The 13,883-nt window shown below is 38.8% G+C and overlaps 1 protein-coding gene across 1 annotated transcript in view; it reads right to left on the bottom strand.

The window, feature by feature from the left end:
- NAA25 (N-alpha-acetyltransferase 25, NatB auxiliary subunit) overlaps positions 1-13,883 on the bottom strand; it is a 68,551-nt gene that overhangs the window by 11,749 nt on the left and 42,919 nt on the right. The window contains exons 14-21 of the mRNA XM_080820905.1: positions 13,561-13,741; positions 12,842-12,941; positions 8,199-8,350; positions 7,518-7,643; positions 3,904-4,147; positions 3,389-3,512; positions 2,689-2,754; positions 1,342-1,439 (exon numbers count right to left, since the gene is read on the bottom strand). Coding sequence (XP_080677031.1) covers positions 1,342-1,439; positions 2,689-2,754; positions 3,389-3,512; positions 3,904-4,147; positions 7,518-7,643; positions 8,199-8,350; positions 12,842-12,941; positions 13,561-13,741 — 1,091 coding nt within the window. The remainder of the gene's footprint in view (positions 1-1,341; positions 1,440-2,688; positions 2,755-3,388; positions 3,513-3,903; positions 4,148-7,517; positions 7,644-8,198; positions 8,351-12,841; positions 12,942-13,560; positions 13,742-13,883) is intronic.

The raw sequence follows: 13,883 nt of genomic DNA, 5'->3' as shown, positions 1-13,883 counted from the left end.
CAAATTCTTCTCTAGCTCTCCACTACAGATTAGAGAGATTAGATTACTTTCTACAATTACCACACAGATCCAGAAGACCTTCATCTGAATACTGCTCCGAAATACTACGATTGCTTCATCTTTATCCTCCCTTCTAGCTCTCCCAGCCCTAAAGCCATCCTACATTTGGTCCAGTTTCCTTTCACGAGAGGTCCAAATTCCTATGCCTGGAATCCAAAGGTTCTTTACAATATGCCTCTCTCCACCCACCTCCCAGCCCAGTACGATCGTACCTCCCCTACAAATCTTAAACAGAGAGGGGCACGGGATCAAGCACCAAATCAGGCTCTGCACTCAGCACAGAGTCTGCTTTTCCCTTTCCCTCTGCACCTCCCCCTGCACTCTCAAATAAATAAATAAAATCTTCAGACAAAAAAAGATTCTCTCCCTCCCTCTGCCCCACCCCCAAAGCACTCATGCTCTCTTTAAAAAAAAGAAAAAAAGAAAGAAAAACAAAAACCGCAAGAAACAGAGAACTCTCCTTGGTCAGCACATTTCCCTACTTTAAGTTATGTGTTTGTTTATACCATGCTTCTTCTCTGTTACAGAGTGCATGGACATACCCATGCAATTATTACTGATCTGTTCAGTCTTAGACACTTATACTATGCCAATCACCAGAACAGACTAGGAGGAAGACAAAAGTAAATAAACGTGACGAAAATAAGATAATGGATTATGAGTGTTTGCAATCCTCCTCTTCCCTCTGGTTAAAAAAGAAAATTTTGCTAAATCTGTGCCCAGATTCTCCTTTATAATGCAAAATCTTAGTTAATTAATGACTAGCAACAACAAATTTAAAAAGCTGATGGTTGGGGTGGCTGGGTGATGGACACTGGGGAGGGTATGTGTTGTGGTAAGCACTGTGTATTATGTAAGACTGATGAATCACAGAACTGTACTCCTGAAACAAGTAATATATGTTAATAAAAATTTAAAAATCATTCATAGTGAAATAATAATAATAATAAATAAAAAGCTTGTGGAATTAACTTAAAATACATAATAGTGGAGTCAAAAAGGAAAGTGAACAGAGAACAGACAGATTTGGAGTGAATCTGAGGAATTTTTAGAGATTGGTAAAGCAAACTGCAAGTTTTATTCATTATGAACAAAACCTTCTTGGTATGCTTGGAAGGAGCTCATTCAAAAATGACTTAAATTGCTTTTCACTTAACAAAAGGTGGGGGTGGAGGATTAAATTACAGGTGTAAGGTGCCTATTACCTGTTCATTTTTTAAAAATTAATCCTTCACTCAATAAAGGAAAACTGAGTTTCTCAGTAAGAGAACAAAGACATACCTCAACAAAGAAGACTAGGTTCTCTAAAAGAGCAGGTCGTGTTTTCAAATTACCATCTTTAACTTCTAAGAGGTCACCTTTACATCTACTGAAGACATCTGAAAACAGGAAAGTATTTTATTGTTTTGTTCAGCTTTTATTTCAATGATATTTTTAGGAATATAATGTACAATAAGCAAATATAAAGAGATTAATCCAGAAAGTTTTTCCCCCCACCGTGAACCAAACAACAAAGGATATCTATTTTCACCTTTTTAAAAAAGATTTTATTTGTAAGTAGTTTCTATCGCCAAGGTAGGGCTCAAAATTATGACCCCAAGAACAAGAGTTGCAGGCTCTATCAACTGAGCCAGCTACGAGCCCCTATTTCCAGCTCTTTAAAAAGCCATGTAACTATTGCTCTGTTGCCTTCAAAATATAAAAGGTGACCTTATAAATTATATATTCTAGAGTTTAAAAACCAGCTAGCCTTTCCATAAATAGGCCACTGCCACAATAAAATTAAGACTCCAAATGAATGATTTAAAATAATGTGGGCCATTATGGACTAAGAGACTAAGGTGCATGATAGAAATTCACCTTCATAATAAATACCATGTTTTATTTGCACAATCTTTGTCTTTTAATTATCATTCTTCAGTTGGGCAATAAATTAAAAGACCATTTAGGCTCCTGAAAAGAAAGACCCTTATAGATTTGAAATGCATTTATGTACTTTTATACCAAACAATTCCATTTCCAGGAATTTAATCCCAAGGAAATGCTCAAATGAGTACCCAAACACTTATGTCCCAAAATGTTCATTTCAGCATTATTATAAATAGTCATAAATAACTCAAGTACATAATATATTATGTACTCTGTGAGGCATACATAAATAAACAGTACATTGCTCTAATACTGTGGATTATTATATGTAACTGGCATGGTAAATGTTCAAGACAACAAAACGTTAAAATAAAAAGTATGTATTATAACCTTTTCATGTGTTTAAAAAAATAAATCACTACTATGTATTTCCACATACACATATAAGACTGTTTAGGGGGCATCTAGGAGTATAAACCCCAAAAGTGTTACTTACCTTGTAAGTAAAAGTATTTATTTCCCTCTGGGGAAATAGGGCTGGGAATGAAAGAAAGACCATACCTACTTGTTAACTGTTTTACAGTAGGTTGTCTACTACTTTTGTAATCAACACTTTTTAAAGTTAAAAACAAGTCTTTCAAAATACCAAAAGTATGCATTATTATTTTCAAGTTGTTGTTTGCAACTCTTGCAATTTCTGCTAAAAAATGAGTTCCTGTCAGACAATAAAATATGGGACTCCATAGTCAGAATGCTTACCTTTTAACTGTTCTAGTAAAGACTTAAGACTATTCTCTACTCTCTCCTGGATCTCCACTGTATCCTCTAAAATTGAAAAACAAAAAAAAAACTCAATTTTTTTAGGGAGAAAAAGAATTAAGATCAACACCTGCAAGCAACTCATGGCCAAGGACATTTTCTTTACTCTTAAGACTCATCAAAGGTATCAGATTCCATTACTGAGAGACAAAGAAAAAGATAAAAGAAAGGAAAAGAAAAAGAGAGGCATTAACTACCTTTCTCTCAAAAGTAATACCTAAAATTCTCTAAGAAGACTTAAAATCCATGTGCTTCAAATACTCTCAATGACAGAATCCACAAACCTTATGATTGGGGGATGATGGGGGATTAATGGAATTATGTGTGATTCTCACCGAGTTAGGAAAAAACTCGTTTCCACAAAGTTTAGTAAAGAATTCAATCTGAAATCCAAGAATACTTAAACAAATTAAGGATTTTTTTCAACTTTTGGACATAACAAGTAATTTTAAATAGGGAAGACTTAAATTTCTAAAACATTACTTCGTAATCTATGAATGTACCTTCTTTGATATTAAACTAGACACTTCCAGAACAGCTTCCATCTCCTCCCAGTCTGTCCAAATATGTGAACTGTTACATTTACTAAGTTTTCAAAGACAAAGTCCTAGTAAATACACTCATGCAAACGTACACTTACCTAAACCACTGGTGTCCAGCTCATAAATATCACTAACAAGATAAAAAGAACTGGTCTGACACTGAGAACAGCCAGAACTAAAGAATCCAGCCATTCTGGTAGGTACAGGACCAAGGAAAGGATACTGGAAAAAAAGGGGGAAAAGTAATGTCCTTTAAATCCATCTAAACTTATATAGAACAAGAAAACAGAGAACTATAACTACTGGATAAAAGTCTATTTCAGCGATTAAGTTGCAATTCACTATCTAACTAAACTAACAACTGAATCATTATGGTGAAAACAGAAACCCTGTATTAGTTTGTTGACTATTAAAAATATACCATTACAAATAAAGCTACTTTGCTTTTCCTCGCTCTCCAATTTGGACAGTCTATAAAGTCAGGTTTTTTTCCTACAGGTGCCATAAACTAGGACAAAATACTGTTCTTTACTATTCACCCACCCCAAATTCCTATTTTTAAAGACAGTCATAGGTTACTGCAGCTTTGATGGTGAACACATGTTGATGATACCTGAACTTCCTTCTCGATGAATCGCTTTCCCGTCTCCAGGGCCACCTCCAGCTGTTGAAGGAGTAAACGAAGAATATCAATCCGGGAGGACACACCATTCTCAGTGGTCTTTTCTGAGTTCCTTGGCTCCATGGGGTGGTTCAGACTTGGAAGTCCACTAATCAGCCTCAATGTTAAGGAACGGATTCTTAACCACATGGTCTCTTCCTCCAAGGAAAGTTTCTTATGTTCTTCAGAAACATCCCTTAAAAAGAAATATCCCCAAACGATCCATTTTATTCAATGTGTTGCCTTTACATCTTTCAAGCTTTACTTCGATCAGTCAAGATGCCATTGAATGATCCCGGCACTCTTCTCCTAGCTCAATGATCTCCCATAAACCCAATCACCCAAGTCCCCAGTTCAGGATTAATAAAATGGGGAATGATAACCTACCTAACAGGTCAATTTTCCGCTTCAGTGAGATTTCTGATAACAACAAAATACATATCATGTATTTTGCTGAAAATGTTGTTGAAAATTTTTATATCATGCATTTTCAACGAAATACACAATATAAAAATTTCAAATGACTGGGACGCCTGGGTGGCTCAGTTGGTTAAGCCGCTGCCTTTGGCTCAGGTCATGATCCCAGAGTCCTGGGATCGAGTCCCACATCGGGCTCCTTGCTCAGCAGGGAGCCTGCTTCTCTCACTGCCTCTGCCTGCCTCTCTGCCTGCTTGTGTGTACTCTCTCTCTGACAAATAAATAAATAAAATCTTTAAAAAAAAAAAATTCAAATGACAGAAAACTGAAAAATAGAAAAATGTACCCTAATAACCAAACACCTGCAACATTAACAATCCTTTCAGACTCTTACAATACAGATGAACAACACTGCAACTAAAGATATTTATATAATTTGACATGATATTTATACTTTTTTGACAGTCTATAGAAAAGAGTTACCATAGCAAGCCTGAGGCTATTATCTTTAGAAGGGCCAGCTTGCAAGGCTGACCATTAGCTTATGCCTATGAACTTGGCACTCCAACCATTCCCTAAATGATAAGAGTGGCTCACTTTGCCTAGGCTGTTTGTACAAACCATATGGTCTATTGTGAACACCTGCTCTCCTTCTGGGAGTCTGATACGTTGACACAGATAGACAGAGGGTACCTACATAACCAGCTGGTAAAAACCTGGGGCACTAGGGGCACCTGGGTGGCTCAGTTGAGTTAAGCCTCTGCCTTCGGCTCAGGTCATGGTCTCAGGGTCCTGGGATGGAGCCGCACATCAGGCTCTCTGCTCAGCAGGAAGTCTGCTTCCCGCCCCACCCCACACCTACCTGCCTCTCTGCCTACTTGTGATATGTGTCTGTTAAATAAATAAACAAAAATCTTAAAAAAAAAAAAAACAAAACCTGGGGCACCAAATCTCAAATGGGCTTCCCTGGGCAGAAATGCTGCACACACATCACTGCATTTTTTGCTGCTAAGAAACACAGAAGGGAGAGAGCACTGGAAGTCTGTGCATGGAGTTGTCCAGATTCTTTGTCTTTTTCCCTTGCTGATCCTGTCATTTCTCCTTCTGTTATAATAAACCTTAGCTGTGAAGACAACCACAGGTTAAATCTTATGAGTCCTAGCAAACCACTGAATGCAGTCTTGGCAATCCCCAAATCACAGTGCACTTGATATCCGAACAACATTGATTTGAACTGCATGGGTCCACTTAAACAGATTTTTTGTTGTTGTTGTAAATGCAGTACAGTATTGTAAATGTATTTTTTCTTCCTTATAATTTTTTTTTAAGATTTTATTTATTTATCAGACAGAGATCACAAGTAGGCAGAGAGGCAGGCAGAGAGAGAGAGGAGGAAGCAGGCTCCCGCGGAGCAGAAAGCCCAATGTGGGGCTCAATCCCAGGACTCTGGGATCATGACCTGAGCTGAAGGCAGAAGTTTTAACCCACTGAGCCACCCAGGCGCCCCCTTATAATTTTCTTAATAACATTTTCTTCCTCTAGCTTACTTTATTATAAGAAAACAGGATATAATATACATGACATACAAAATACGTGCTGGTCAACTGTTCATGTCATAGGCAAGGCTTCCAGTCGATAATACACTATTAGCAGTTAAGTTTCTGGGGAGTTAAAAGTTACACCTGGATTTCTGATTGTACAAGGGGGTCAGCACCCCAACACCACACAGTTCAAGGATCAAACGTATATTCAGAACTACCTCATATACTTATCTCTGCACGTTTGTGCTCCTACTGCCTTTGGTTGTACTTTCCTAGAAGTGATCTGCTGAATTAAGTGGGATATGGAATTTTCAATCTTTTTTTTCCTAAAGATTTTATTTATTTATTTGAGAGAGAGAGATCACAAGTAGGCAGAGAGGCACGTTGAGAGAGGGGGTAAGCAGGCTCCCCACTGAGCAGAGAGCTGGATGCGGCACTCGATCCCAGGACCCTGAGATCATGACCTGAGCTGAAAGCAGAGGCTTAACCCACTAAGCCACCCAGACGCCCCTGGAATTTTCAATCTTAATAGAGATACCAATATTCTCTATAGGAAGATTATATAAAGTTACATCTTCATGTCAATGCACAACCACCTTTACCCCCACAACCTTGCTGACCACAAGTATTCATCTTTTTTATCTTTGTCCAACAGTTAAAAAAAAATCTTTATCACTGTAAGGTGCATCTCTTTGAATTTCTTAAGTCCAACTTGTTTTTTAGTTATCTTCTTCTTACTGGTTTATTAAAAGTTCTCCCTTTGGGGCACCTGGATGGCTCAGTGGGTTAAAGCCTCTGCCTTCGGCTCAGGTCATGATCTCAGGGTCCTGGGATCGAGCCCCGCATCGGGCTCTCTGCTCGGCGGGGAGCCTGCTTCCCCCTCTCTCTCTGCCTGCTTCTCTGCCCACTTGTCATCTCTGTCAAATAAATAAATAAAATCTTAAAAAAAAAAAAAAAACTTCTTCCTTTATGTGAAAGGTATTAATATATACGAAGAAAATTACCAATCGACCACATACCTTTAGAACTTAACAAATTTACTTCTACATAGAAGGCTAATATTTATAGAGACCAAATCCTTTGTATTTCCAGGTTTGATGTAATGCTAAGAAAGGCTTTCCCTAACCATTTAAAAATATTTTCTAGGGGCGCCTGGATGACATGGTCAATTAAGTGTCTGACTCTTGATTTTAGCTCAGGTCATGATCTTGAAATTGAGCCCCACATCAGACTCTGCACTGGGTGTGAAGCCTGCTCAGGACTCACTCCCTCCCACTCCCTCTGCTCCCCGCCCCCCCTCATTCTCTCATTCTCTCAAACAAAACAAAAATTTTTTTTTAATTTTCCTGTAGAACTCCTAAGGAGTTCTTTAATCCATCTGGAATCTCTTTTCATGTATGCTATGAAGGAAAATCTAATTTTTAGGTTAGCCAGCAATCCAACATAGGAGTGAGATTCATTTTCTTCATTTGGCTTACCTCTGCCTTCTATTCCTACAACAACCATGTTATTTTATTTGTATAAAAAAGAGATTTTTTTTTTTTTTGGTAACTCTTAGATTCATCCCAATTCTTCAAAAATAAATATTTGGGGTTTAATTGCAGTTACCTGTCTTTTGGATCCCAGCTGAAGAAAACATTTAAGTCTCTGTTGTCTCGCAAGGCTTCCCATGGAATGTCATCTTCTTCCGGCTGAAGATTCATTGATTTTATACTTTCTGCTAAACTGGTTGATCTGTGATATAGAAAATTTATGTATTATTTCAATAGTAAAACAGCCATGAAAACATATTAGCCACAACTTTGTCTTACTAGAAAGAAAAGAAAAGAAAGAGGAAGAAGGATTTATTATTAAGAAGTAAAGGTTCACAGAAGATGACACAGAACCAAGCCCATATCACGCTGGCCTGCTATACAGCAAGAGAAAGCATCTGGAAGCTCAACTAAAATAAAGTGGGTCAACATTAATTTCTGAAACCCCATGTTTAAGTGGGGAAGGGAAAGCCTTTAAACAACACACGGACTGGGGTGATGACCACAGCCTGTCTGGTTTGTGCACGAGACACGTGATGGTGCTGGCTATGAGATCATTCTCCATGACGTGCACTGGGTCATTTCCCCTTTCTTCTCTGCTTCCACCAACTTCCTCTCTCTCTCTCTCTCTCTCTCTCTCTCTTTTTCCCCATTTGTCCTTAGCGTAGGCCTGCTATTATCACCCAGGAGCCCATTAACGGCTCTCAGGATCTGATCTAATCCCTGAGTTTCTTTTTAGCTCTTGTGCAATACTTACATATTTGCTTCAAGTAGAAGGTCTAACAACATCCGTTCAGTACGGACTTGTGCAAAATGAAGAGAATTATTCAGCCTGTTCCTAAAAGCGATAAACTCTGGGATCTTCTCAAATGCACCATATTTGTAAGCTTGAATAATATATTCTGAGGTCTGGGAAGGAAAGACATCACCTCCGTATAAATATTTCACAGATCAGGCAAAGAAGACAAAACTTGCCAGGCAAAACAAAACCAAACTATACTCAAACTAAAATTAAGATGTGAACTCTAACCTTTAAAGGTCACAAGTAAAATATCAGCTTTATAAAACATTATTTTTCTTCTTTCCTATACCAGTCATATGTGTTCTTCACTACTACTACTACCACTATTACCACTACTACTACTACCACCACCACCACCACCCAGCTGCTGCTACCCACAGAGACTTTCTCTTAGCAGTTATGTCTTTTAATTCAGTAGGGCTGGAGGTTTTGTGATACCATGTCAGTCAAAAATTTCGTTTAGTGCCATTATGGAAGGGATGTTACTCCATGTTTTTCTGCATCTAAGATAAATTGTGTTTTATACAAAGGTTCCAAAAACACCAGAATAATATAACCACCCCACAACCAACCCAAATAAAAAATCACCCTCTTCCAGAAAAAAGACAGGCTGCTCCTTGGTTTTATTTCTGAGTACTATGTATCACAAACATAGAGCATATGTGCATTATATCAAGACAGAAGACAACAAACAAAAGACCCATAAGAATTCATCAGAATCCACTCTGAGGACAGAAAGACTACAAGAACCAGGTTTCTTGTCCATCCAAACTACATAAGACCTATGCTGGAAAATTCCATGAACAAGTAAGTGAAGGGAACACTCACCATATGCGTTTTAATTTTAGAGTAATACATATGTACAGATGTAATGTTGTGAACAGAGACAAGAGAAAGAATTCTCAACAGAATTCTCAACAGAAATTCTGGCACAATAGAAGAAAATCTCAGGGAAGAACATTTCGGGGGTGTGGGCCTATACCATCAGGATCAGAAGTCAGAAGGGTACCCTTCTGGGCCAAGGAACGTTAAGCTCAAAGCGGATGTCTGCCCCAAAGATCCTTTCCAGAAAAGCCAGTCTTTTTACACCTTAGTCAGCTCTGCCCCCATCTCCATTATGACTAAATAATTTGCCCAGTAGGAAAATATGCCGATAGTCAACAACATACCCTCTGATACACAGCCTCGCAGGGTTCATTTCAGGCCGCGGGATTGCGCCACGGGCGCTAATTCAACTGCATTCGATGCGGCTTTTAAACCCCATGGGACACCTCGGCGAGCTGTTTGCCTGCAGTATCTGGAGAAATTAAAGACGGACGGACACAAGAAAATTAAAAAGATTACTTGTGATCCTGCAGGTTTAAAGAAGGACTATCCGAAAAAGCTCAAGTGTACCTTCTAGCCTGATTAAAGGACAGTGATACGCCCCATCAAGAAGAGGCCAGGATACTCTAAACACACAGGCCTATCCGATGGCCTCTTGGCTTGGAAAAAGCAAGGTTTACTATCAGCCCTTGCGGCAGGAACTTACAGCTTGAAAAAACCAGCTGCTTAGGAACATAATGATCCAGCAATTAATCAGGATGAAAACAGGACTTCTGGGGATTTCAATCAAATTTACCAATTACAGCTCCAAAATGCGCTGATTAAAGAAAAGAACCCAGCTTTACAAAGCAGACAGGCAGTCTTAATTTCTGAGTGGTCCATGGAATATCACTTTTGAAAAAAAGGCAATGGCTTTTAAAAAAGAAAAATAAGGGGCAACAGACAGGGAATGTAGTCCTTTAACAAACTGAGAAGGTAATTGCAGCTCTCTGACTTCTGTTTTTAAGATTGTCCTCCTTTAATGCTGCAGCAAAGCATCACCGCAGAGCTAAAAAAGGGCCTGTGCATCCACAATATGAAGAGACAACCCCTACTGGAACTGCAGGCAAAACTGGAAGCCACAGGCACTTTAAAACTTTCGAATATCAGAGAATGTTGTCCGTACCTATTTCTACTCATTTATGCACCATGAGGCTAGTTATATCCCATATGGATTCCTGAAATGAACCCTGGTCACTGTAAGAATTAACAAAATAGATGGACATCAACCCTGAATGATCATCTTCATGAATACCTAAAACAGACTTTTAACGGGAAATTATTTTTGAAGTACAAACACAGAAGTAACTTTTGGAGGTAAGAAAATCTGTCTCTAAGTCTCACATTGTAAAAATCTATTCCAAAGTAAGATGACAATGACGACCTTTCCAAAAAGAAAATCCCTGTGTAGACCTTCCAAATATAAATTTCAATCCCAAAGCACGAAGCCTTACAAAGCAGAACACTGGATTTTCCAGTTAAGGAGCAAAAGTGTTCTTTCAAAGATCAAGTTGGGAATTGAAATACATCAGTCAATCAAGAAAGAACCATCGGGGGATCTCAAAAACTACCAAGAATAAAAGATGTAGAACACAGGGCTTTAGCCTTCCAAAGATCTAATACTATCAGAAGGGTTAACACATACAAGACAACACTAAAATCATGCTCTTTCTTATCCTCAAATTCCTATAGGAAACAGTCCACACCACAGTCCCCAGTTCCCTATTTTGGGACTCAAGCTAGGCATGAAGGTTTAAGGTACATTTTCCTTGCTGTACTGGTTTTTGCTTTTGCCTCTAGGACCCCCCAAAGATTATCTACTTTAGTAAGATTAAATAAGCTCTCTCTTATAGTAATAAAAATAAATTTCAAGCAGAGTCCTATTCCCAGATCAATAAAATGATCAGGTCCAGCATCACATACATTCAGATCAATTAGTCACTTCTGCCTCACATAACCATCAGCAAAACTTCAGAGACAAAAAAAGGCACTGAGAACAACATACCCTCTCAAATCATTCCTGAAGATCTCCTTTCTCTGTAACAGTAACTTGAGTTGTTTTGTTTGGGGGTAGGTGTGTTTTGTTTTCAAAAACAACTCTTTATACACAGTAATTGGTGGGGGGAAGGGTGGGAGCAAAGCTTAATTTTCAATAGTATATGAAATGTGCCTTACTGACCAAATCGGGAACAATATGGTGCTTCTAGAATGCTGGATGATTAAAAACTGGAATAAAACCAGCCACTGGGCATGGATTAATGCATTATTTACCTCAACTTCCGCCTCAGAGCTATCAGAGAAACAAAACTTTGAAAAGGAGTCATCAGTAAATATTTCTTTAACCTCTTTCTTAGAAATACAGAAGTGACAGCCAGAATAATGAGATTTGAGAAATACTTTTGATTTTTTCCCTTGACTTAGTGAAACTTCTTAAGAACAGAGAAGGGCAAGCACAGATACCTGAACACACAGCACAAACACACAGACTTATAACTCAACTGCCTACTTGTGCTAAGATATTTTAGAAATCCAAGGTCCAAGAGATGCCCTCGGATCTCTAAGCCAGGCCAGCACCTTCCAGGCAGCATATTCAAAAGCTGATGCCTACTTCCCTCTCACCCTGATCAGGAGCTATGGCACAAAATAAGGTATGAACAGAGATCCCAAAGACTGGAGAGTGCCATGGGGGAAGGGGAAGAGGGCTTAAGAGCCAACTGATGCACAGCTTACCATCCCTTGCTACATCAGCCCTCTAGGCCTTGCCATAAGGCTTACCAGGACAGAATTACTGTAAGCTGACAACAATAAACCTGTATTCCATTGTTCAGAAATGCTTCCGCTCTGCCTTCTGTTTAATACAAGGCTAAAAACTTCGATGGAAGATAGATTAACCACAGCTGTTAAAGTCACAAAAGAACCACCCCCAAAACCAGCTCTATTGCCAAGTTCCTTAGTTGCTGTTAGACCATGAAAAGAGAAACTATGGGCAGATATCTGGCATGGCCGAATTCCAAGCAATGAGTTTTAGAAGGACATGAGAACAAAGCAGGCAATGACCATCCTAGAGACTTGCCTTCTTTTCACCTGTGTTCAAGGTGGATTTACACAGTTGGCTGACTGACTAGAGACTATACAAAACTTCTGCTTAACTGACAAGTGGAGACCAAGTCTGCTTGCAGTGAAAAATATGGTGCAAATCCCATCCTTTCATTATGGCACATAGCTCTACCTTATTTACTGCTACTTTAAAAAACACACTATTGACACAAGTTTCTTGAAATGTCCTTCAATTGGACAATTTTATAATTCTAAGAAAATACGAGTGCACTGGCTGTTGGCAAAGAGCATGGTAGTATAAACTTCGGAAATAAAGGTAACACAGAGCAGCTGCTGTTACAGAATCTTCTACGGCATCCTAGGCTATGAACACTTATGGGTTACCTCTTACACCCTTAGAAAAAGTCCCTTAGAACTAAGAGGAATACCACATACTACTCTGTTAATAGTGTTTTAACTGTACCTCTGTATGGATTCTATTAAACACACCCACTCTAGCAACCACAAAAACTCTTAACCTCCACCTAACAGACGTGGCCAGTAAGCTATGGCCTAAGGGCACTTGCAAGTACGATGGTGCATTCAACGTGCACGCGTGCCACATGAGGGAAGGTGTTCTCTGACTCGCGTGCATTCAGCAGGCAAGAACATATTTTTAAAAAATATTTTTCACTTACATCTTTCTGGTTGGAGTGGAAAAACCTGAGTGCGAAGTTACAGGATTGGGATGCAGCAGCATACTGACCTAGGGATTCGGCATATCGGGTCAAAAGATAGCTAGGTCAGAAGGAAAGAAAGAAAAAAAAATACGTTATACTTACCACCTCCAGTACCAACTACACTTCAAATTATTATAGCAGATAAACAGGCACACAGGGAAGTTAAAACACCCTGCCACAGAAATCATCTCATTCACAGAATCAATTTTTTTTAAAGAGCAAAGTTAATTCAGTTTTGTGGGAGACCTAAAGCTCTATGCCATGCTTTCTTATGCTCAGATGATTAATGGAGCAGAAGGAGATAAAGAAAATACCCTTGATTCATCATAAAGAACAGTCAAAACACAAATTCAAAGGATCTCTAAGGTCAACAAATAAAGAACATGTATTAATCTCAACTGCAAAGCAGAAATAAAGACTTCACGATAATATGTTCCAAGTATATAGCTGTTTGCTACCTCTGGGGAAAACTCTTACCTTTTCAAAACTGTGCAAATTTAAAAATTACCATTAAATGCTGGAAGATATAAAAATCTTTCTGCTTTGCAATGGGTCATCATGGGGGATTACTTAATCTAAAAAGCTTAATAACAGAAACTGAAAAGCTTGAGCTCCATGTGTAAGGACCCCACCCTGATGTAGCTGGCTGCTCAGTATTCAGAGTATATACTACCAACCCAATGGTGTCATGCTGGATATGCTTAGCATCAAGGCTGGAGTACAGATCCACCACTGGTTCAAATGCCCCCAGCACACAGTAGATTCGAACAAGCAGCAATTTGAATTGAGCATTGGAAGGGCTGTGGGTTAATCCCTCTTCCAGCAAAGTCAGGGCCTGCCACACAGCAGTCTCGTCACCTAGAACCAAAATGTAACAGTATTATCCACAGTACTTAGCAGCAGATGGAGATTTCTCATAAACAAAAGACAAAAACTTGCTGATATTATCGCCTCCCTTAACTATTTGAAGAATGAGTTTAGGTGTCAAAGAACAAATTTT

This window comes from Martes martes, assembly GCF_963455335.1.
Source record: "Martes martes genome assembly, chromosome: 13".
NCBI classification, from domain to species: Eukaryota; Metazoa; Chordata; class Mammalia; order Carnivora; family Mustelidae; genus Martes; species Martes martes.
Note: the sequence above shows the minus strand (reverse complement) of the source record. Positions and strands in the feature narration are given on the sequence as shown.